This window comes from Nomascus leucogenys, chromosome 9 (genome assembly GCF_006542625.1).
Source record: "Nomascus leucogenys isolate Asia chromosome 9, Asia_NLE_v1, whole genome shotgun sequence".
NCBI lineage: Eukaryota > Metazoa > Chordata > Mammalia > Primates > Hylobatidae > Nomascus > Nomascus leucogenys.
Window position 1 is genome coordinate 98,076,395 of NC_044389.1, and position 25,970 is coordinate 98,102,364.

The following is a 25,970-nucleotide window of genomic DNA, read 5'->3' on the forward strand; positions in this document are numbered from 1 at the left end:
ATTTTAACAATATTGATTTTTTGAATCCATAAGCATGGGATATTTTTCCATTTGTTTGTCACCTGTATGATGTCTCTTAGCAGTATTTTGTTGTTCTCCTTGTAGAGATCTTTCACCTCCTTGGTTAGATGTATTCCTAGGTATTTTTATATATTTTTTGTGGCTCTTGTAAAGAGGATCACATTCTTGATTTGACTCTCAGTTTGAACATTATTTGTGTATAGAAATGCTTCTAATTTTTGCACATTAATTTAGTATCCTGAAACTTTGATGAAGTCATTTATTAGTTCCAGTAGACTTTTGGTGGAGTCTTTAGAGTACTCTAGGTATAAAATAATATCGTCTGCAAAGAGAGATTGTTTGACGTCTTCTCACTCTGTCACCCAGGCTGGAGTGCAGTGGCTCAATCTCAGCTCACTGCAACCTCTGCCTCCTGGGTTCCAGCGATTCTCCTGCCTCAGCCTCCCGGGTAGCTGGGGCTACAGGCATGCGCCACCATGCCTGGCTAATTTTGTATTTTTAGTAGAGATGGGGTTTCACCATGTTGGCCAGGCTGGTCTCAAACTCCTGACCTCAGGTGATCCGCTCACCTTGACCTCCCAAAGTGCTGGGATTACAGGTGTGAGCCACTGTGCCTGGCTCCTTTATTGCTTTCTGTTGAGGGATTGCTCTGGTTAGTACTTCCAATACTGTGTTGAATAGGAGTGGTGAGAATGGGCATCCTTGTCTTGTTTCAGTTCACAAGGGGGATGCTTCCATCATTTGCCCCTTCAGTATGATGTTGGCTGTGGGCTTGTCATAGATGCCTCATATTATTTTGAGGTATGTTCCTTTGATGCCTACTTTCTTGAGGGGTTTTTATCATGAGGAAATGTTGGATTTTATTGAAAGCTTTTTCCACATCTTTTGAGAGGATCATGTGGATTTTGTTTATTCAGTGTACCTTGATGTTCAAATACGTTTAGAAACTCTCCACACAACATCTTTCCTTGAGACCTTCTCAAGACACGTGAAATGTATCAGAGGTTTTGAGAAGTAAAGAAGCTGTTTGGCTTAAAACCGTACTTCCCATATGTATTTATATTTGGGCAAGGACTCTGCTGCTCCTGACCCCTGCCTACCCTTTTGTTTTGCGGGAAGGAGAGCACACCTACATTGTGAAAACAGTGTTCCTTAGTGTGTGTTTCGGGAAATGTCTGATGGAGCTATGGGAGGAGATGCTGGGGTTGTGAAAGAGAAGAGGCCCCAAGGCCATACATATTAGCCAACTATGTTCACAAATTGGACGAACTTTGAAATAAGCTTCTCTGTAACTTTTCTATTAGGCAGGTATTGTCGTTCTTACTATCTCTGTTTTCTCCTAGAATGCCCAAAGGTGAACTACTGGTCTCTGTTCCTTTCCAAAACTTACCACTCTTGTAACCTGCCTCACCCCAATAACAGGCGGCTTTGTTTTTCTAGTTGCCCCATCTGAGCCTTGGAGTCATCTTGTTTCTTCTTTTTCACCCACATCAGCCAGTTCTACAGGCTCTACCTTCAGACTATATTTATAACTCTATCATTTCTCTCCATTTTCACCTTTACCACCTGATCTATAATCTCTCTCCTGTCTTGTCAGACTTAATTTTTGCACTGCCCAGATTTGCTTGGCCCCACCTGCCTCCTGGCCTGGGGCTGCTTGTTCAGTGTCACACCCTGACTAATGCCACCTTGCCTCATCTGGCACTGTAAGGGGGTGATGGCTGAGCTTGACCCTCAGGATGATCGTCGACCCCTATACCTCGACTCAGGTGAAGCGTCAGGGTGTGGGCATGCACTCTGTCTGCTCAGTAGCTGTCTGGAGGAGTCAGATCACAAAACCTGGCTTGTGTGTGTAAGTAGCAGGGAGGTGGGGAGTCACTCTTTGGGGGGACTTTTGACCAGTAACAGACAGGATGAGAAAGGAGCCGGTAGATACAACTCTCTCCCTTCTTCCCCTACAGTGCTCCTTGCTCAAATGCCAGTGAGAAGACGGGAAGTGCTATTTCAGACCCAGTGGCGTCTCTACTGCAGGGCCTCTCATCATCTCCCACAGCAGATACAGCCCTCCCTTGACAGCTCTGAGGTGTGGTCATCCCATCCAGCCTGGCTCTACCAAATCCCTCATGCCAGAGCAGTTGGCTGGGTTTCTGGGAAGCATTGATCGACGTGCTAATGCACTCCCTCCTTCCCTGCCTCACTGCCCTCACTCTTGCCGCTTTGGAGTTTTCCTTCCAGATAAAGCATCTGCAGCTAAGCTTGGCCTGAGCTACTTTTCTGGGACTCTGGACAAAGGATTATTGCGGTAGCCTCTTTACTGATCTTGTTTCTGCTCTGGCATCGCAAGTTTGTTTTCAGTAGAGTGGCCAGAGTGATCTTTAAAAAATATGTCTGGTAAGTTATTACTGTGATTAAAACTCCTGAGGAGCTTCTCCAATCACTCAAAAAGAGTCCTGAATGGGTCCCCAGGCCTGCTTAGTCTAGAGCCCCTTTCTCTCTGGGGCCATATCTCCTGTGGCTGTCCCCTTGCTCACTCTACTCCAGGCTCCCTGGCCTCCTGGTTGTTCTTCCTACAAAACCAGCATGTTCTCATCTGTGGGCCTTTGCATTGTCTCTTTTCTCTGTCCTAGAAAGTGTTTCTCCCTGATATCTGTCAGGCCCATCCCCTCATCTCTTCCAGGTTGCTGCTAAAGAGATATTCTGTAACTGACCTGCATGAAACTAGAACCACTCCCTTCTCCCATGCTGTCTTGCTCTGGTTTTTAGTTTTCTCCATAGTACATTTTATTGTTAGGCATAATTTAAACTTGTTTGTTTATTGTCTGCCTCTCTCCTCTAGAATGTAGTCTCTATGATAAGATAGGCTTTGTCTGGAATAATTCTTATATATACTTGTTGAATGCGTGAATGAACAAATGAAAAAATGAACTATAGGCATGCTTGCTGTGAAATATCTGCAGCTTTAAGTAGATATCATCCTTCTGTGATAAGTTTAAACTTAAGTATTAAGTCTGAATCATGGAAAGTTTTTGTAGGCATGGTTGTGTGTGACATTTTAATAGATAACAAATATTTTTCTGTAATACATGATAAAACTTTTTTGTTCTTTTTATTTAAAACGTTTTAAATATTGTCAAAATAATCAGGGCTTTTGAGAATAAATTGGTCTTTACTCACTGTAAAATTTAAATCATATGCTAACAGTGAGCTATGGCCAAAATAATTAAGTTTAAGTTGTTTTTTTTTGCTCTTTTATTCCTGTCAAGAAATATGAACTCTTTATTTTTCAAAGCTGAAAAGAAGTTGATGTATGAGAGCAAATCTACACATAATTACATGGTGATTATTATCATAATGATAAATGAGGTCAAGGTTACATGTATAGTTTGGTGTCTAGGAACCTTTTTAGAATCTCTGTTGCCTTTTGCTTTCCCATGGAACATTATCAGAAATATTGGTGAAAAGTGCTACCCGGGAATAGTGCCAACCAGCTCTTATCTTGTCTAAAAGCATAAAATTGTATCTCATTTTTAGGGACTAGGTAAAGTGTATGTTGGAATTTTAAACATTACCATTACTTTGCCTGGACCAATGATTTCTTTTACTTATATCCACTAATTATTTTCATTCTGAGACTTTAAATCACCACAAACCTAGCCAAACCCCTTTGTCTAAAGTAAAACAGCTCTTTTAGAGAGTTGAACTTTAATATTAAATAGTTCTTGCGCATCCATTACTGATTTTTGTTCAAACTAAATAATGAAGTTAATTACCCTCTAGTACTCAATGAATGAGACTTAAGAAACAAATGCCAGAGTCTTTTAGCACATACAGGACCCCATAGACTTTGGCAGATGCCTTCATTAGAGTTGAATTTTGGTCCAAAAAGAACCTATAATTCAAAGGATTTGTAGTTTAAAAATTCTAGTTAAATTTAAATCATATGCTAGTGTATAATTTTAGCATCATGTTAGCATATGAGTTTAAATTAACTAGAATTTTAAAACTATGCTAAACTTTAATAGATCGCTAAGGTTTAGATGGTAATAAAGTACCAGAATAATTTCTCTGCTTCTTCAGAACGGATGTTATTCTTGTGTTCTCAATTTATTTTTGTGGTTATTGTTTGCTGAGATAATTGTTAAAACTATATTATTTGAATATTCAAATTAAATGTTCTTTGTTGATTGTGACTTAATCTCTAGCTTGTTCTCCATCCAGTGAGATTTCTTTTCATTAATTTTGAACTGTCAGAATGTTGGTACCATGGTTTGAAGAAAAAGATGTGAATCTACCATTTTTCTAAATTTTTTATGGCTTTGCATATCAATATATGGCAAAGGCACTGTATTTGAAATCCAAGGGTTTTTCGCTATGAAGACATCATCTTTTGCATTTCCTTCAAAAGGCTTGTGATCCCATTATTTTAACTAAGAACTGTAAATTCAAAAGGCTTGTGATCCCATTATTTTAACTAAGAACAAAAACAAAATACAAACATATATACATATACTCTTACAGACACATTTGGCATAAATTCTTCTATATGAGATATTCATTTTACCCGAAAAATTATACTTCAGAAAGAGAGTATGGCCTTATAATTTAGTCTTCAGAAAGGCAATCTCTTTGTATTAGTCAATTACTAAACTTTTCAAAAATAGCAAATCAATAAAGTACTGCTTGGATAAGCTACATTAGCCTGGAGAAACTTAATACCAGTTCTAGATGTTTATTGAGGTCACTCAGTGGAATTGGCCAAAAACCATACAAATGAATTTAAAGATCTAGAAGTAATTTTTAGGAGGATGACCTCACTATTACAAGTGTTGGATGTTATTGTAAACAAGCCTTTTGAAAATTACTTTATAAAGCAATACAGTAGGTGATTACTTTGCGGAAATCACAGATAGCTACTGGGTATTTGTGGTGGGCATAAAATTTCCAGTGACATCATTATACAGGAACTCAAAAAGGGCTAGTTCTCAAGTAACTTTGACTGAAGGAAAGTTGGTGTGTCCTTGAACACTGTTAGATGATTTAAAAGGTGGCTCTGTTGATGATAGTGACCCTGATTTCAAAGATTCACATGAGAAAGTGGAATAAAATCATTTCATGAACTTTGAGTAGAAAATATACAATATTTCCAAATGAACATGCTAAGATAGTGTTATATAAAATATGTTGGAGGCTTCTCCTTGTGTGAAGCTCTGTGGGAGCAGGGATTCATTGTTTTAGCGTCTCTGCCTGGAGCCAGAGCCAGCGTCAGTCATGCTCAATAAATATGTCTTGAATTCATAAATGAACCTGGTTATAAACTCACAGGAAATACTTGCTGAAAATATTTTGCAGAGCATGAATAAACACTTGACAGGGTTGGTAAAAGGTTTTCATAAGCATTGTCCAGTTCAGTAGTCAGGGGATAAGAAATCCTTTCTCTATTTTTTTAAAGATATTACCTGGAATTATATCTTTATAAATTCATAACAGATCCTAAAGATTACCTCAGATGGCTTCTTCAAGCACATATTTATTGAATACAAGCTAGCCAGACCTGTTAAATGGGATAAATACCGTTTTCCCTTCCCATGTTAACACCTAAGAGCTGTAATTCTTCATGCCAGTTAAAAAAAAAGTTCAAAAAACAGAGTTTGTTTTACTAATATAGAACTTAATTTTAATTTAAAAATAGTAATTAAACTGAATATAAAAAGTAAAATATGTTTAAATTATAAATTATACAAATGAAGTCATTTGACTATTTTGACTACATCCTTAAACATTTATATAATGAAAATGTCCAGAAATCTAATTTCAGATATTCTCATGGGGAAAATAGGGGATTAACTTTTATTCCAGTTGTCTTATATTTGGGCACATACAGTGGGTGTGTGTGTAATATATTTGTGTTTAGACACAGAAAAAGGTCAGGAAAGATGCACAGTGAACTGTTCTCAGTACCAAAACTTGTATCCTCTGCCCTGCCTCTCTATCCTCTGGCCTGTTTTGTTTTTCACTTTAGCACTTATTACTGCCTATCATATTTTGTATTGTACTTGTTTATCTTTATAATTGACTGCCTCCTCTTCTAGAATGTAAGCTCTATGAGGGTGGGGATTTTTTTGTTGCATTTTGTTCTATTTTGTTCACCATTGTATCCTTGGACCTAAAAGCACCATTGTATAGTGGATACTCAACAAATATTTGTTGAATTAATGAATAAGCTGTAGTACATGAACATTTTAAAGGTTGTTGATGATATTGTCAAATTATATTTTTAAAAGGACATACTAGTTTATATTCAATAATGTCTCAGTGACCATAAATATGCCAATATAATATGTTAACCTATATAATTTACTAGGTGAAATTGTTATCTTAATTTTTGATTACTAGTGAAGCTGAATATTTAAAAATTATTATTATGTGCATTTCTTGTTTTTTATTTTTAGCAATATTAGTAATATATTTGTTAAAATATTGGGACACACTGAAAATATTCATTTATTCAGTACGTAACTATGGAGTGATTTTTTTTTTGTTGCTTACTGTGTTGTATGGTGAGGATACAGCATTGAACGAGACAGTCATGTTCCTTTTTCCAGAGATTATGCTCTACTGGGCAATACCAATGCTACACAAATAGAGAAGAAAATTTAAATCACCAATGATCCTAATGCAGACATAAACACTGGTGAAGGCTTAGATTATATTTTTTTAATCTTTGTTCTAATGTGACCATAAACATTAAAATAAATTATAGCTTGCTTTCTTTACTTAGAATATCTTGAATATTTTCCCTTGCCATTAAATGTAGAATTTATAAACTTTTAATGGTTGTATGATACTCCACTTTATGAAAGTACAGTATTTGTTCGAATTAGTCATCTATTCTGGGACATTTAGATCATTCATAATTTTGCACTATTATAAGTAAAATAGCATCACTTATCTTATATATAAATATTTTCTTTACATCTCTAATTATTATCTTATGTATGAGTTTCCTATTGCTGCTGTAACAAATAAACATAAACTTAGTGGCTTAAAGCAACACAGGTTTATTATCTTATGATTCTGCAGGTCAGAAGTCTTAAAATCAAGGTATTGACAGGGCTGCATTCCTTCTGGAGGTTCTAGGGGAGAATTCATTGGCTTTTCTAGCTTCTAGGGCTGCCCATGCTACATGGCTCATTATCCCTTTTTCCATCTTTGAAGCCAGAAGTGTAGCATCCCAAAGCCTTCTCTCTGACCTCTACTCCATCTCCAAATCCCCTTCTCTGATTTTAACCTTCCTCAGTCCTTCTTGTGATTATACTGGGCCCACCTGCATAATTCAGGATAATCTCCTCATGTCAAGTTTAATCACATCTGCAAAATCCTGACTCCCATGTAAGGAAACATTTTCACAGGTTTCAGGGATTAGGATGTGGACATGTTTGGGGATTATTATTTTGCCTATCACACCTTAAGAAATGTGCCAAAATGTAAAGCTAAAAAATCAAAAGTAATTTTTAAGGTTTTAAATGTATACCACCAAATATTCATTGAAATACTGAGTGTTAATTGATGCTCACAACTGCACTGATGATATTTATTTATTTATTTATTATACTTTAAGTTCTAGGATACATGTGCACAACATGCAGGTTTGTTGCATAGGTATGCACGTGCCATGTTGGTGTGCTGCACCCCTTAACTTGTTATTTACATTAGGTATATCTCCTAATGCTATCCCTCCTCCTCCCCCAGCCCACAACAGGCCCTGGTGTGTGATGTTCCCCACCCTGTGTCCAAGTGTTCTCATTGTTCAATTCCCACCTATGAGTGAGAACGTGTGGTGTTTGGTTTTCTGTCATTGCAATAGTTTGCTCAGAATGATGGTTTCCAGCTTCATCTATGTCGCTACAAAGGACATGAACTCATCCTTTTTTATGGCTGCATAGTATTCCATGGTGTATATGTGCCACATTTTCTTAATCCAGTCTATCATTGTTGGACATTTGGGTTAGTTCCAAGTCTTTGCTATTGTGAATAGTGCCACAATAAACATATGTGTGCATGTGTCTTTATGGCAGCATGATTAATAATCCTTTGGGTATATGCCCAGTAATGGGATGGTATTTCTAGTTCTAGATCCTTGAGGAATTGCCACAGTGTATTCCACAATGGTTGAACTAGTTTACAGTCCCACCAACAGTGTAAAAGCGTTCCTATTTCTCCACATCCTCTGCAGCACCTGTTGTTTCCTGACTTATTTTATTTTATATTTTATTTTATTATTTTATTATTATTCTACTTTAAGTTTTAGGGTACATGTGCACAACGTGCAGGTTTGTTACATATGTATACATGTGCCATGTTGGTGTGCTGTACCCATTAACTCATCATTTAGCATTAGGTATATCTCCTAATGCTATCCCTCCCCCCTCCCCCCACCCCACAACAGTCCCCGGTGTGTGATGTTCCCCTTCCTGTGTCCATGTGTTCTCATTGTTCAATTACCACCTGTGAGTGAGAACATGCGGTGTTTGGTTTTTTGTCCTCGCGATAGTTTGCTGAGAATTACGGTTTCCAGTTTCATCCATGTCCCTACAAAGGATATGAACTCATCGTTTCTTATGGCTGCATAGTATTCCATGGTGTATATGTGCCACATTTTCTTAATCCAGTCTATCGTTGTTGGACGTTTAGGTTGGTTCCAAGTCTTTGGTATTGTGAACAGTGCCGCAGTGAACATACGTGTGCATGTGTCTTTATGGCAGCATGATTTATAATCCTTTGGGTATATACCCAGTAATGGGATGGCTGGGTCGAATGGTATTTCTAGTTCTAGATCCCTGAGGAATCGCCGCACTGACTTCCACAATGGTTGAACTAGTTTACAGTCCCACCAACAGTGTAAAAGTGTTCCTATTTCTCCACATCCTCTCCAGCACCTGTTGATTCCTGGCTTTTTAATGATGGCCATTCTAACTGGTGTGAGATGGTATCTCATTGTGGTTTTGATTTGCATCTCTCTGATGGCCAGTGATGATGAGCATTTTTTCATGTGTCTTTTGGCTGCATAAATGTCTTCTTTTGAGAAGTGCTGCACTGACGATTTTTAAATCACACCTAGTCCTTTCTAGCATTTGATATTCTCATTTTTAAAGAGTCTTTGCACTTTCAATATAATAATGGCAAACATTTATTATATGCCAGACACTAATCAAATAATAATCCCCAAAGATGTCCACATCCTATTATAGTTATTAACTCACTTAATCCTCAGAAAACTCTGTGGCATGGGTACTTTATTATCCTCATAATAGGTGAAGATACTGAGGCTTAAAGACACAAAGAAACTTGCCTAAATCACACAACTGGAAATAGCCAAGCTAGGATTTAAATGCAGAATTCTAGTAGACAAAGAGAGAAAGAAATACACAAACAGTTATCCATATTCTAAATCTTCATCAGGACGTATGAACACACACACACGAAATAAAAAATTCCATAAGAATGTCCCTAAGATAGCTTTGATAAAAAGTAAAATAATAATGCCTAATGTTGAATACTGTGTGGCTTAGTGGAGAAAAGATTTGTAGAGAATGATATACTTACGAGGAGACTTGGAAAGGGGAAATGAGTGAGGCAGTTGAAGTGCATAGGTCTTATGACAAGCCTATACTTTCTGGCCTAGTGCAAAATTGTTAAAACTTAACTCTTCTTTTAGAGGTATCTGTAGCAGAAATTATACTGCTAGTGTTTCGCAGGATAGGATTTGAAATTTTATTGAGTCAATAGTGATGAAAGGTAGAAGCTTTCAAGGAGGGCTAACTATAAAGCAAAGAAGGCTCAGAATGGGAAGTCAAATTTAGAGGGGATTTTCTTAGGCTAATTTTAGGGATCTTTGTGAGTTAATTATTATATATTATACTATATGTTATAAAATATTAAAATAATTATATTTTTACAAGTCTTTAAAAAATTCAGTTAACTCGATATAGAGTACTAATATTTATATCACTTCTTATTTTTTCATTGACTTTTCCATAAATAGGTCAGAAATGATCACCTTATAAATTATGAGAAAGCATCAGTAAAGAGGACTGTAAACATGTTATAGTAAGGAACCATTCGTGAGTGGTCATTCACTCAAAACAAATTTATGTAAAACAAAATCAAAGCCTTTGTTGTTCACACCTGTAATTGACCGGATCACTTGTGTTTCTATTATTTCTTGACTTTTTAAGTAGTTGATATCTTTCGACTTCTATAAGCGTGTGAATAGGTTACTTTCAGCACTGCATTTTTTGGTTGTATGCTAGCTACTTGCTGCTCTTTAAAAGACTTTCATAAAGTAGTTTAATTTTTAGTTTTTCTTTTGATTATTGTTGAGTTGCCAGATAAAATAATGCACTGAGTTATAATTGTTGTAATTATAATGAGTTCTAATTGTTTACTGGTGTGTATGTGCCTGTGACAGGTCACAGCGCACTTGGCATGCTTTGAAAAAAGAGCCAAACCTTTCTTGTCTGTCCTCGTTACTTTCCTTTTGTTGTTTTTCAGGGTCAAAACCAAGAGCAGCATTGAATTCTTTTGTTCCAAAATAAAAGTCATTTTTTTGTTTGCTTTTTGCCAATTATAAAAATAGTACATTCTCACTGGGCGTGGTGGCTCATGCCTGTAATCCCAGCACTTTGGGAGGCTTAGGCGGGTGGATCACGAGGTCAGGAGTTCGAGACCAGCCTGGCCAATATGGTGAAACCCTGTCTCTTACTTAAAATACAAAAATTAGCCGGGCATGGTAGCACGCGCCTGTAGTCCCAGCTACTCAGGAAGCTGAAGCAGGAAGCTGAAGCAGAAGAATCGCTTGAACCCAGGAGGTGGAGGTTGCAGTGGGCTGAGATCACGCCATGGCACTCCAGCCTGGCGACAGAGCAAGAGTCCATCTCAAAAAAAAAAAAATAAATATATAAAGAAAATAATAGTATATGCTCAATGAAAAAAAATCAAATTATTCAAAAGAGTTTAAAGCAAGAAGAATTACCTGCAAATCTCACCACCAGGAGATAGCCTCTGTTGATATTTGCTGTTTTCTCTGTCTTAAGGTGCACACATACACATACACATACACTTTATAAAACTTAGATTTTTACTCAAGATATTCTGTGATTGCTCTATGTAGCAAATAATATGGATATTGCTTTGTGACAGTAAATATGGATGTTATCTCTTTAACATCTCTATTTTCATACATATATGTCATCTTACACTTTTATCTTTACATACTTGTCTACAATTTTCCTTAGCAAATATTTCTAGATGTAGTATAACTAGGTCTAATAATCAGAAGAATTATATCAATTTATACTACAAATGACATGAAGGAGAGCACATTTTCTTAAATCCTTGCTGGCATTAGACAGTGTTCATTTATTCAATCTTTGCCAAGCTGCCAGGTAAAACTGGTTAATGTGGATTTCTGTCATTATTGGTGGGGTTCGGTGTCTTTTATATGTTTATCAATCATTTAAAATTTGGTATTTTTGAATTGCTTGTAATGAAATTTCTATTTTAACTGTTTTACTTTCAGGACTTGAGCTTTGTAAGAATTGATGAGACTGGGCAACTGAAAATATTCTGTGCTCCTTAAAAGACATGGGAGCTATAGTTTATAAGTAGCTCTCTCTCTGTATTTGTTGTATTTAGTGTCCATATATAGAAATAGGTAATTGGGTATTACCATAAGGAAGTCTTCACTCCCCAAATTGAAGACTCTTGACCTTCTTTCTTCAATTTAGAACAGTTTTATCAAGAAGGATACTTCTATTTTGTAGATGCATGGTTAATTAATTACTTATTTACAGGACTTTTGCATTCATATTGCTCTGTTTGCCAGTTTGGAATTTGAGATGCTTCTCCTCATAGGAACAAATGGCATATTAGTTTGTGTTCACTTGGATGCCACTTAGAAGTGTTATTTGCAAGTGACAAAACTTAGCTCAGACTGATTTCCTAAAAGTTGTAAATATGGACTCATTTAATTGACCAGGTCCACATGTAGGCCCAGTTAGGGGTAGAGTTTGAAGCAGGGGCTCTAATCATGTCACCAGAAACCAGTTTTCTTCTCCATGTATCTCAGCCTTGTTTCTTCTAGGTTGGGTACATTTTTATATATGTTCTCCCCTTATTGCATAAAAATGGATGTAGTAGCCTCTGAACTTATCTCCATCCAAGGTTTAACCTGGTAAGAAAGATCAAGCAACTCTTGCTATTAATAGTTACACAAGAAAAAGCCAGGGGTCCCCTCTTATTGTGCCTAATTGGCCTGTTTTGAGTTGCATGCCCATCCTGAAACCGGTCTGGCTAGTCTTACTGGCTCAGGCACTTGACCCAGGCTTCTAGAAGCTAGGAGAGGGGGATTTGAGGCCATCTGAACCACTTCAACAGAGCATGAGTGAGGTAAGATTCCCCCAAAGAAAATCTGGGACTATTGCCGGAAAAGGAGGGGCCAGATGCTGGTAAAACAGAAAACAAATGTCCACTCATTTTGTATCCTCATAGAGTGCTCAGTACATGCTAGGTAATCTCACAGATATTTACTTACTGCCTGGCAATAGCACTATTGGGACTACATTTAAGATATTTGTAACATAAATAGAATTTTGTAGGTTTCCTGGGAACTTCATTGTAGGTGTTTCTAAGGTAAAAAATTTGACCTAAGTGTCAAACAATTACTTAAAAATGAGCATTGAGATAGATAATCATATAAGTTCAGACATATTAAATACTTTTTAAGCTAGCAGTGTTCTCAGAAACAGGAGAACAAGGAGGGTAATCAGTAATAATCAGGAGTTGATTTTAGGAAGTATAATTCACTTATTCTCTTGTGTGTATTCAGTCAATAGATATTTACTGAGGGCCTATTCTGTGCCAATTACTGCAATGCCTGGGTGCTGAGAGTACCCATATGAATGAGACATGGTGTCAACACTGAGATGATTGACTAGTCTAGTGAGGGAGCCACTGTCCTGGGAAAAATGTGACAGTAGAGTGAACTGGAGTGTGATAAGAGTGCACGGATCAGCCTTCATGGTCCGTCACAGCAAACGGAGCTCAGGTCATTACATCTGCTTTCCAAACCTCCAGTGGAAAGGCCAGAGAGCATAGGGAACTACCACTCTCTTCCTTTATAGAACACTCTCCAAGAGTCTGATGCACTTATTCTTTCTCATTAGTCTGACACACTTATTCTGTCTGATGAGTCTGACCTTAGTCCATGGCTGCATCTAGCTGTAGAGGGATGGCAGATATCCTTTTAGCAGGGTGCATTGCCACAGTGAATAAATTTGATGTTTGGTTATTGAAGAGGAGGAAGAAATAAATGTTGGGATATGCAAATAATTTTTGCAGAGATAGTATAACTAGAAATCATATTTTTGAGTCATTAGTAAAACATATTAGTAAAATTTCATTAGCAAAATTTAATTTGATGTAGAATTTACTTCAAAGAGACTGAGCACTAAGGAGAAATTGTGAAGTTCCTTGAGTTCTATAATAGGAAAAATATGTTGTTTGCTATCCATCTTTCATACTGTTTCTTAAGTACTCATTTGCTTAGTGTTGAGTTTAGCATATTGCTAGGTAGTTTGAAATGGGAAGAGGGAAAAGGGAATTGAAGATTGATTATCGTCAAAAAAGGCATGGCACTATTTCACCTAAGGTCCAGCTTTGTCTGGGAAATATTAGTTTCTCTCCTAATAGACAGTTATAAGTAGAAGGAAAAATTAAGCATTAATGCAATGTTACTTCATGTTGATTCCCACAAATCAGGTTTTCTCTGTACCGAATATGGAGAGAGAATTTTTTTTTTTTTTTTTTTTTTGAGACAGAGTTCTGCTGTTTTGCCCAGGTTAGAGTGAAGTGGCGCTATCTCGGCTCACTGCAAACTCCACCCCGTGGGTTCAAGCGATTCTCCTGCCTCAGGCCCCGAGTAGCTGATATTACAGGTGCCTACCACCAGGCCTAGCTGATTTTTGTATTTTTAGTAGAGGTGGGGTTTTGCCATGTTGGCCAGGCTGGGCTGGTCTCAAACTCCTGACCTCAGGTGATCCACCTGCCTCAGCCTCCCAAAGTGCTAGGATTAAAGGCATGAGCCACCACACCTGGCAGAAAGAGAAAATTTATGTTGTTTGTCATAGTTTACTTATAGACTTACTATTTTTATTCCTTAATGGTTATTTTAAACGTAGTATCTAGGAAAGGCAAATTAATAGACAAACATAACCATAAAAGAGCATTTCTCTTGTTTCAGTTCTTTAGTTTCTAACCAGTGAATTAGGGTGAAAAGGCCAAGATCTTTGTTAATAATGGCAGGTAGTAAAAGATGATCTGAAGACCTACGCTTCTTGCCTAAATGCTCATAGAGTATTAGGGCTAGAAAGTGTCTTTAGAGGTTTGCTTAGTGAGACTATCCTCCTCCAAATTGGGTAAAACAAGTAATAAATATCCTGAGAAGAAAATTTTTCTGCCCTGTGTTAAAAAAATCCTTTCCCCAATACCTCCGATTTCTCTCTTTCATTCTAGGGTTTGATAGCAAGATCAGGAAAGCTTTTCCCATCAATGCTAGTCTCTTGGGATTAAATTTTAGCCCGTTTTCTGTTTTTCCCCCTTTTTTTTTAGTAGAGATTGGAATTAGCTAGTTTTTGTCATTTGTGAAGATCTCTTCTTACATTGCTTGAAACTCTTTCAAAAATATTCCTCCTGCAATTCATCTCCCAGATGAACAGTATGAGTCTTAAGCTTTTCTCACTGGTCTAATTTTCTAACCTTAATGATAATGATAATGATGGTTTTAATTTTGATTTTTCAATTTTAATTAAAGTAGTCATTATCATTACTATTTTATCTATTTAATCTATAATATTCCAGATAAATGCCAAGCAGTGAATATGAATTTTAATAATTATTGAGCATCTACTGTATCCTAGGCATTCGTTACCTATATTCTTTTTAGAGACCAGTTTATGCCCCTGGAAATTGAGGACCATGCATCCTCAGGACTAAGGGTAATGCTGGGCTATGTGGCCTTTCTGTAACCCCTGCTGAAAGTGGATAACTAAATTGCTTTTTCTCTTCTCTTCTGCCGAGGAAAGCTTCAGGGCTGGTGTGAGGTTGTGGGTTGAGGGGCTGGGGAAGCTGTATTAGCTACCTGATGACATCAACATGACTTTAAATAGACTTTCCTAGAGATGTACCGGAAAGATTACTCATGCCTTAATTTTCTTTCTCAAGGTCCTCCTCAAAACTCCAAATTGCATTATATTATCTGACATAACATCTTTATTTTCCATTCCGTGTAAATTCCTTCAGTTTGCTCCTTTTTTTTTTTTACATTAATTTGCCATATTTCTCTCTTAAACCACTTCTCTGGCTCTGGTATGTCTTTTGGTATTTTGTTGAAAAATAAATTCTCCTAAGATACAGTGTCAAGGACGTGATAATTTCATAGATCTCCAGCAGTTCCTATCTATATTTTGGCTGATGGTCTCTTCTATTTAGTCGGGTGTTAGTAATAATAATAATCTAAGGTATGCCTTGACAGAAAGTAAATTTTTTTGACTATTATCTGACTATGGAAACTTTCTAAGGAAATTGGATCTTTGAAAAATATTTTTAATGTATTTTTTATTTATCAACAATTTTTAAAATGCAATAACTTTTTTTTTTTTTTTTCCCGAGACAGAGTCTCACTCTGTCATCTAGGCTGGAGTGCAATGGTACAATCTCAGCTCACTGCACCCTCCGTCTCCAGGGTTCAAGCAATTGTCCTGCTTCAGCGTCCTGAGTAGCTGGGATTACAGGCATGTGCCACCATGCCCGGCTAATTTTTGTATTTTTAGTAGAGATGGGGTTTCACTATTTTGGCCAGGCTGGTCTCAAACTCCGAACCTCAAATGGTGCGCCCTCCTTGGCTTCCCAAAGTGCTGGGATTACAGGTGTGAGCCACCTCACCCAGCAAAATACAAGAACTTTTAAAAAGAACCAAGCAATATACTTTACTAATAGTGATAAAACATTTGTCAGCAATTTTAAGTTCAGATCCTTTAGGTCTGTATTTAGTACTTTTATTCCTAACTAAGCCAGCACTTTGAATGAAAGGACATTGGATGTATTCAACTGATCTTTCATCTTACAACTAGATGTCAGTGTTAACATACCTGATTAAATGTCTCAGGTGTGAGTATAATGAGTAATTCAGTAGTTACTCACCTATATGAGATATAGATTAGAAAATAAATAATAAAGAAGGAATAGAATTTTTAAAATTTCTTTCCTTATTTCAAAGTGGACTGGTTATGCCTTTATTTTCTTTCTCAAGGTCCTCCTCAAAACTTCAAACTGCATTATATTATCTAACATAACATCTTTACATTTACATTTTTTACATTTGCATTTACATTTTGTAAATATTGATTTTTTCCCCACATTAATAACTACACAAGAACAGTTAAATTTTTTTATTTATTTGGTTAGGAAAGTCAAGAAGAATGTGAACTTGTAAAGCTTTTCACTACTACCAACAAAAAGTTCTTCCCTACAGTTTTTCCAGAAAGAATCATCAGAAAAAGAAAGTATTGCTATTCAAATATGTGTGTGTGTGTGTGTGTGTGTTTCTTGTCTATTTTAGTAAGAAGCATATTGAAAGCAAGAATTATGTATGTATCCTCAGTGACATTTCTAACATCTTACCTAGAAGTCTCTCTTGAAATAACTAAATTTACCTTTTAAATTTAGTCCTGATATAAATGGAAGCATGATGTCCTTATGTATTCCTTTCGGAGCCAATCTGACGACCTTTTAAAATAATTTGTATTGTATTTCTCAGCCAAGCGTGGTGGCTCACACCTGTAATCCCAGCACTTTGGAAGGCCAAGGCAAGCAGATCACTTGAGGTCAGGAGTTCGAGACCAGCCTGGCCAACATGGTGAAACCCCGTCCCTACTAAAAATGCAGAAATTAGCTGGGTATGGTGGCACGTGCCTGTAGTTTCTGTTACTCTGGAGACTGAGGCAGGAGAATCAAACTGCTTGAACCTGAGAGGTGGAGGTTGCAATGAGCCGAGATCATGCCACTGAACTCCAGCCTGGGCAACAGAGTGAGATACTATCTCAAAAAAATAAATAAATAAATAAATAAAATAAATAATTATGTTTCTGTGAGTAGGATATCTCACCTTTTTTTTAAAAATCAGGCTTCTTGTTAATAAATGTGAAATCCTGAATAATAACTGAAATATCATGAATAAAGTCTAGGCAAAGTAATATGTCAAAGTACTGAAAACACATCCTCTTCCTCTGTTTCAATGAAAAGATACTCATGAATCCCTTTCCCAAATTCTGCCTCCTTTTTGAGAATTACTACTCTTGGATCAGTGATGGAGCTCAAGTAGGTAAAATTCTATAGAATTATATTCACTTTGACATTTTTAATTATATATTTTCAAAATCTATATATGTAACTTAAAAGTAAAGAATTTTGGAGATTATAGATTTAAACTGTATACTAAGAAATATCAAGACAACTAGTCTTTGGAATTCAAGTTAAGATTTTGACAGAATTGACAGGTTTGCTTTTTAAAACTTATCTGTAAGTTTAACCTTTTCCTTAGAAACAATAACCGCCCCCCAATTCTATTTTGAAAAGGCAAGTTGAATTAATGTCAGTAATATCTTAGTACATCCATTTCTCTTAATGGAAATAACTTTTCAAGTTATGCAGTAGGTCCTAATTTTATAACAGTCTAAAATATGTGCATCAATCCGTGCAAACAGTGCATTTGCTTATTGGCTTTGAAAATCTATTCTTTCCTGAGAAAGAACTTTCAGTTCATCAGTTTTTGGATCACCATATGAAATACTCATTTGGCAGTTGATTTTTGTCAGTTTTTGTGACCTCCAGGCATATAACACAAGAACATAAAATTAACTATTGATTACAGTACAGATTCAGCACATCACTGTACATTTTCACTCTGCCTGAAAAAAAGATACAAGTCCTATTAATCAACGTCAGGCAATCCCATTTTGCTTCATATATGGTGGAAATACAAGCAGGCTACATCATGCTGATTAAAGCATATCTTATTTAACAAAACAGTAAAATAGTACAATGAAGTTTATTTAATTTTCAGTTCTCTTATAGTGATTAGTAGTAGCTTAATTCTTGACTTGAATTATGATAGTTTTGTGTTTGCAAATCGATCCTTACATGTTAATAATATTTTCTTTTGTTTAGAAGCCTTCTTGATTTATGTTTCAAGATCTGATGACTTTAACAGATATAATTTATAACCTTAAATTTATTTTATACTAAGGCCAGTAATAGTTACTGCACTTAAATGCAGAAGAGGCAGCTGTCTATGGCATTACTAATTAGACTACCAAGTTTCCAGCACGCAGGGGATCTTACTTTTCAGCAGGATACCTGCTGAGTGTCTGGAGCCTAGCAGCCATTTAGTATAAATCCTTGGAGACATTTGTGCCTTTCTTTTCTTCCTGGCCTCATCTCTTCTAGGCCTCAGTGGAAGGTTATGACTGTTTTCTGAGCGTGTGTGAGCCTTTCTCCTTGCCCTGTCTCCTGTGGTCTGCTTTTATTTCCGGGTGCCTGCTGCATGAGTCCTAGTTCCTCACACCATTCTTTTTTTTTTTTTTTCCTTTTTTGATATTTGGGATAAGCTAATCAGCTATTAATCAGCTAATGGTATTAAAGAATTGGCTACTTGGATCTACTATGTAATATTGTATTGCTTTCTCTGATGATTTTCTTAAGTCTCAAGTACTTTTATTTTTAAAACTTCACACTTTCTCCTGACTTGGGTCAGGGCATGCACATAATTGGTTTTACACATATTTGGGGAAAGAGGGTGGTCATTGTAAAATATAGCTACGGCTACAATTGTGGAGTTCCAATTTTGACTAACATTAAAGAATATGCTAGAATTCTCTGAATCTGAAAACATTTTGAAAATGGTTTTCTTCACCAGCAAGACAGAAGGGCAGTGAAGGCATTCCTTTATAATTATTTCCCTTATTCTTCTTGTATTCTCTCCTGGTCTGTCAACATTTAAAATGCTGGGAAATGAATCATTTACATTTAGATACCAATTAATTGTTCATCTCATTTAAAAACTTATGTAAGCTCTAATTGGGTGAATTTTGTCGAATGTGAATTACATCTCAATAAAGCTGTTACTAAAAAAAAAATTAAAGCATTTTCAGTGGTACTGTGAAGCAACTTTGTATTAATGTGGGAAGGTGCAGAACAAATGGTAGTTTATTTATATAAAGTTCCAAATCATAGGGCTTTTAGAATATATCTCACTTTTCAATTTTTAGTTTGTTTTAACTTAGGAAAACTTTCTATTTGACTTATAAGTGTGTCTCTTAATGAGGGAGGAAAGCAAATATAAGAGGTAAGCACTAAAATATTTAAATCTTATCTTTAGCATTGGAATGCTGTTTAGAGAGATGAACCAGAAGTCCATGTTCTAATATTTCACTTCATGCCTGGCTTCCCAGGGCCTGACCTTCCACTGACAGTCTGAGATCAGGCTAATAAATGAGGAAGTAAGGAAATGGATTACTAAATTCTGCTATTTTGATTTCTTTCTATAATGAACTTAAGGACTTTTCTTTTCAAGATATTCCATTTATCATTACAGAAAGCTGTATACCTGCACAAGTGGTGGCTGCCATTGATGTCAACACTGTCGCTAATGAAGTATACAAGTATAATTTTCCTCACACACAGTTACTTGCCAAGACAATTGAAGTGAGTAATTGTCATTGTTTTGATAAGTATGTAGCAAGGGAAATACGATTGAAAAACACTGCCTAATACTGGTTTCCGTTGGCTTAATTGGAAGATAAAGCATATATAAATTTAAGAGTTCAGGAGAAGGGAATTAACATTTTATATCCTATCAGAAGATTGCATGCTTTTAAAAAAAAAAGTCCAGCTATAGAGAGGGAGATCAATATTTTCGTCTCTCAGAGAAATAATTGAAATGTAAGGATATGCTTGACTTCTAAATGCTTGGTTCTGTGGTGATATTGAACTTCGAAAAAGTATTTACTTTTATTAAATACTTATGCAATATATATAGCATGCAATAAGAACAAGAGAGAAAATCATTGGCTATTACTGAATGCTTCTTATTTTAGCAAACCTGTCAAGGTTAACGTTTTTCACCTGTGGTGACTTCAGCACAAGTATTGAAACACTGATTTATGTTGAGTTTTTTTAAAAATAATGTGAAATTGGCTGGGCGCGGTGGCTCACGCCTGTAATGCCAGCACTTTGGGAGGCTGAGGCAGGCGGATCGCGAAGTCAGTTCGAGACCAGCCTAGCTGACATAGTGAAACCTGGTCTCTACTAAAAATACAAAAATTAGCCAGGTGTGGTGGCACATGCCTGTAGTCCCAGCTACTCAGGAGGCTGAGGCAGGAGAATTGCTTGAACCCAGGAGGCAGAGATTGCAGTGAGCCGAGACCGCGCGACTGCACTCCAGCCTGGGCAAGAAAGAAATTGTGTTGTTTCTCCTAATTTATCATGAAAAATTTTACAAACAAATTTCTCATGAAGCCATAATTTACATGCAATGAACATGTACTTTATTGTATGTAATCTTAAGTGGGCAGGTTGAGTTTCAACTCAGTCATCAACTGTGTAACTACCACCACCACAATCAAGACTTAGAACATTTCCATCATGCTAAATTGTTCTTAGTGCCACATTTTCTGTCAGTCTCCAACCCCAATCTAGGCGACAATAGATCTGCTTTCTTTTCATTATGGATTAAGTTTTCCCTTCCTAGTATATAACAAATAAAATCATAAGAGTGTAATTCTTTTGAGTGGAACTGCTTTTGTTTAGTGTTGATGGTTTTGGAATTCATCATGTTTTGTTGTATATCAGTAGTTTGCTCTTTTTTATTGTTGAGTAATATTTTGTACAATGGAATATCGTATCCTACAATATGTGTATGTATTCACATTATTATAGACATTTAAGTAGTGTCTAGTTTTTTACCATTACAAGTAAAGTTGCAATGAACATATATGTACAAATCTGTGTGGATCTTAATTTTCATTTATTGTGGATAAATGCCTACATTTATTAAACTTTATGAGAAAATACCAAATTTTCCAAGTTTTTGAAGTGTTTTTACCATTTTACATTGTCACTATTAATGTTTAACTGAGAAATTTCACATCCCTGCCAACATTTTATATTGCTGGTCTTTTAAATTTTAGCCATTTTAGTGAGCATGTAGTGGTATTATGGTTTTTAATTTGCATTTCCCTGATGACTAATGAGGTTGAGTATCTTTTTATGTGCTTATTGGCAATTTGTATGTATTCTCTGTCAATAAATTTCTTGCCCAATTTTTATTATTTGGGTGTTTGTATTATTATTATTTAATTGTAAGAGTTGTTTATCTTTTCTGGATTTAAGTTGTCAGAAATATGCATAACAAATAGCTTCTCCAATTCTGTAGCTTTTCTTTTTATTTCCTTAACTGTGTCTGTCAAAACACAGATGTTACCATTTTTTTTTTCTTGTAGAGGACATGTTTTTTGTGTCCTAAGGAATCTTTGCTTACTCAGTTTTTCTCTTGTTTTCTGAGATTTTATAGTTTTAGTTTTACATTTAGGTCTTTGAACATTTAAGGTTACTTTTTGTGTAGATTGTGAGGTACAGGTCAAAATTTATTTGTTTTCTTACAAGGGGACATAACGTTGTCCCAGAACCATTTACTGAAAAGAATGTCCTTTCCCTAATCAATTTCTTTGATGCTTTTATTTTAAAAAATCATGTATGTGTGGTCTATTTCTGAACTCTCTCTTCAGTAGTATTTATGTTTATTATTATATCAGTAACACTGTTTTGATTGTTGTAGCTTTATAGTATATATTGAATTCGGGCAGTGTTAAGTTCTTGAACTTTTGTTTCTCTTTTTCTAAGTTATTTTGGCTATGCTGTTCTTTACGCTTCTGTGTAAATATTAGGATCAGCTTGCCAATTTCTAAAAAAAAAAATTTGATTGAAATTGCACTGATTCATTTTGGGAGAACTGACATCCTAATAAAATGGAGTCTTCCAATGCACAAATATGGTATCTCCTTTTATTTAGGTCTTCTTTAGTTTTTATCAGCAATGTTTTCTAATACTTAGTGTATAAGTCTCACACATCTGTTGGTTAATTTTTTCCTAAATATTTGTGGGGTTTGGTGCTATTATAGGTGAGTCTTTTTTAAATTCATTTTCCATTTGTTTGTTGCTAGCATATAAAAATATACTTATTTTTGTTTATTGCTTTGTATCCTGTGTCTTCTATAGTCACTTATTAGTCCTGCTAGCTTTAATATGAATTTTTAAAGGATTTTCTCCATATGCAATTATATTGTCTGAAAGACAATTTTACTTTTCCCCTTTCAATTTGTGACTTTTTTTTCTTATCTTATTGCATTGTCTGGGATCTGTTGTACAATGTTAAGTAAAAAGGGTTAAGGTGGATATCTTTGCTTTTTTCCAGATGTTAGGAGTGGAGTATTTAGTCATTTATCATTTAGTATGGTGTTAATTGTAGTTTTTCATAGTTGCCTATTATCAGGTTAAAAAAGTTCCCTTAACATCTGATTTCTGAGAATTTTTTATTATGAATTGGTGTTGAATTTTGTCAAATGTGTTTTCTGAATCTTTTGATGTGACTATGTTATTTTTCATTTTAATGCTTTAATAGGGCAAATATATTAATTAGTTTTTTGAATATTAAATCAATCTTGCATTCCTGGAATAAATCCTACTTAGTCATAATGAATCATCTTTGTAATGTAGGACGGGATCCAGTTTGCTAATATTTTATTAAGAATTTTTGCATTTACCTGCATAGTGTTTTTTTGTGGTTTCTTCATAATGTTTTAGTATGGTTTCAGTATTAGGATAATAGTAGTCTCATATTTTCTGGAAGAGTTTGTGAGGAACAGATATTAGTTCCTCTATAAATATTTGATAGAATTTTGTTAGTAAAGCCTTTTGGTCCTGGAGTTTCCTTTTTTGTATTTTTTTGGGGGGAAGGTGTTTATGAATTTAATTTTTTAATTGCTATAAGGTTATTGAGGCTACTTGTTAATGTTTGCACATATACTTTCATCCTTTTAATCTTATCCTAATTATGTTTTTATATTTAAATTAGGATTACTGTAGACAGAATATAGGTGGATCTTTTTTCTTATTCATTCTAATAATCTCTGCCTTTTAACTGGAGTCTTGTAACATTTACATTTAATCTTGTTACAATATGGTTGAGCTTAATTTAACTACCTTGTTACTTGTTTCTATTTCTCTAATCTGTCTTTTGTTTCTTTTTTCCTCTTTTCTTGCCTATTTGGATTTTTTTTTAAAAATTCATTATTCTTCACTAATGTCTTTTTAAAGACAGTTAGTCATAATATTTATTCAATGTAAACTGAAATTTCTTTTTAAATATCTACATATCTATATCTATCTTTGTTTTATTTTCTTATTGGATTCTCTAGGGTTTACAATATGCATCTATTGTGGAAGCCCACCTTCAAATAACATTATACCACTTTATGTTTAAATTTTAACAGTATTCCTCCAATTTCCCCTACTGGTCTATTTTGATATTTTGTCTTGCATTTTACTGCTACAAATGTTATAGGCACCAACATACATTGTTACTATTTTTTGGATTAAGTAGTCAAATATCTATTAAAGAACTTTTAAAAAGCCCAGAAAGTATTTTACATTTATCTTTATATCTACAATTTTCAGGACTTTTTATCCTTGTGTTTTAAATCAAAGTTTGCATGTGGTATAATTTTTCTTCTTCCTGAAAAACCTTTTTTAGTGTCTCTTGTTGGTTATATGTGGAAAGGGACAAATTACCTTGGTGCTTTTGAGTAAAAAAGTGTTTTATTTTGTCTTCACTGTGAAATATAATTTTTATTCATTTTTTTTTCTTTTTTGGAGAGACAGGGTCTCACTACATTGCCCAGGCTGGTCTCAAACTCTTGGGCTCAACTGATCCTCCCACATCAGCCTCTCAAAGTGCTGGGATTACAGGCATGAGCCACTGTGCCTGGCCCACTGAATCTTTGATTGCATTCATTTTGAAAGATATTTTTGTAAAAATCTGTTCGTTTTCTTTTAATACTTTCCAGTGTTATCTGGGTTACTTAATTTCTGACTTAAGGTCTGTAATAATTTCTGTTTTCATTCCTCTTAATATATTGTGTCTTTCTCTGTCTGCATTTAAGATTTTATCTGTATCAAGTGTTTTAAAAAGTTTTATTTTGATGTGCTCTCTATGTTTTTCTTTATTTGTAGTGCTTGGACCTTGCAGTGCTTTTCTTATTTATAATTTTCATCAAATTTGGGGGTTTTGACCAATATTGCTTCAAAAATAATCTCTGTTCTCTTTCTTCACTTTCTCCAGTTACGTATTGTAGAGTAAATGATAGCTACTGAAGACAGAGTGATCCATGATAAATATCATTAATGCCTTTGAAGAAGAGAATGACTCCAGTGGAACAAAAACTCTTAATAAAAATTGATACAAATTTTTCTAGAATGAAATTTACAATATAACGTCCATGAGCCCTTCTGGAACAGATGACTCCATCACTTAATCTAGCTGAGCAAGAGATGAATCAAAGTAGAAAACCCAGGAATGAAGCTGCCATGTTAGGAGGAAAACTATGGTAGAAAATAGGTGAAAATGTTGTAAAGCTTTGCAGTGTAGAAATAATAATGTAACTGGAGTGGGAGGAGTCAGTGAGACACAGAAAATATGTCTTTGCAGATAAATGAAACTATCAATTTTTTGACATTATTCAGCGTTATTGTCAGGGTCTCAGCAGAGCTGGGAAAGAGAAAGCTCAGCGGTCAAGAGCATTAAAGTAGCTGATTAAGGCAACAAGCCAAAAACAAGAGTTAAGGCTTCACTCACTTACGGTGGTGTTACTGGCAAGAATCTAAAAGCAGTGACAATGCCACTCTCCCCGGTTCCATTTACCCATGGATCAGTGTAGACGTGAGGGCCCTCTCACTGTTGAGGGAATCCTTGGCCTTAAAGGAAGGGAAAGCAGGGAGAGCTAGCAGTGGAAAAGTGCTAGGGACTGAGTCAGAGTGGCACACTCTTCAGGTGTCATCAGTGTCTTCAGGGTTTCCCACACCTCCCCACACAAGGAGGCCTAGGCAGAGAAGTTCTGCTCAAGGCCTCAGATAAGGAGACCTCGGAATGAAGGCTCTGTCACTAAGAATGCAAATGTTGCAAGAGCATGACTGCTGGCCTGGTTGCCTGAGACCTTGACTACACACACACACACACACACACACACACACACACACACACACACACGTCTAAATCTAGTAACATACCAAATGGTGAAACTTTAAAAGTATTCTCATTAAAATAATAAAAAGACAAGGATGTCCACCATTAGCACTATTACTTGATATTGTTGTGGATCTGTTAGCTAATGTACTTACACAGAGAAATAGCATATAAATAGAAATAAAGATTTAAAAATGTGATTGAGTATACCAGGAAACACCAACAAGTTAAGCAAAAATAGTATATGAGGAACAATTAGTGCTTTAATAAGGAGGCTGGCTACAAAAATATGCTAACCTATAGCATACTATATACTAACAAAAACCTACTAGAAAACATAACAGGAGAAAGTTCCTATTTTTAGTAACAATACAAGAATCTATGTAACAAGAAATCTGTATAACTCTCATGGGAGTTAAAGAGACTTGAAAAATGATGAAAGCGTACTGTGGTCTTGGATAGGATGGCTGAATATTGTAAAAATATTGGCTGTCTTTCACTATAACTTCAATAAAATAGTCAAAAGTTGTTGTTTTCT

At 35.5% G+C, this 25,970-nt stretch overlaps 1 protein-coding gene across 6 annotated transcripts in view; it reads left to right on the forward strand.

The window, feature by feature from the left end:
* Positions 1-25,970, forward strand: part of TRDMT1 (tRNA aspartic acid methyltransferase 1) — a 61,456-nt gene that overhangs the window by 7,974 nt on the left and 27,512 nt on the right. For 2 of the 6 annotated variants that reach the window (XM_030819242.1, XM_030819243.1), the window contains exons 2-3: positions 19,514-19,634; positions 19,730-19,839. The exons of 1 other annotated variant lie outside the window; for it this stretch is intronic. Coding sequence is in view for 2 of the 5 variants with exons in the window: in XM_003257684.3 (XP_003257732.1) it covers positions 19,730-19,839 (110 nt within the window). In the remaining 3 variants the exon portion in view is untranslated. Of the gene's footprint in view, positions 1-2,151; positions 2,165-19,513; positions 19,635-19,729; positions 19,840-25,970 lie in introns of those variants that run through there. 3 more of the 6 variants (XM_003257684.3, XM_030819241.1, XM_030819244.1) reach the window with 2 other exon arrangements.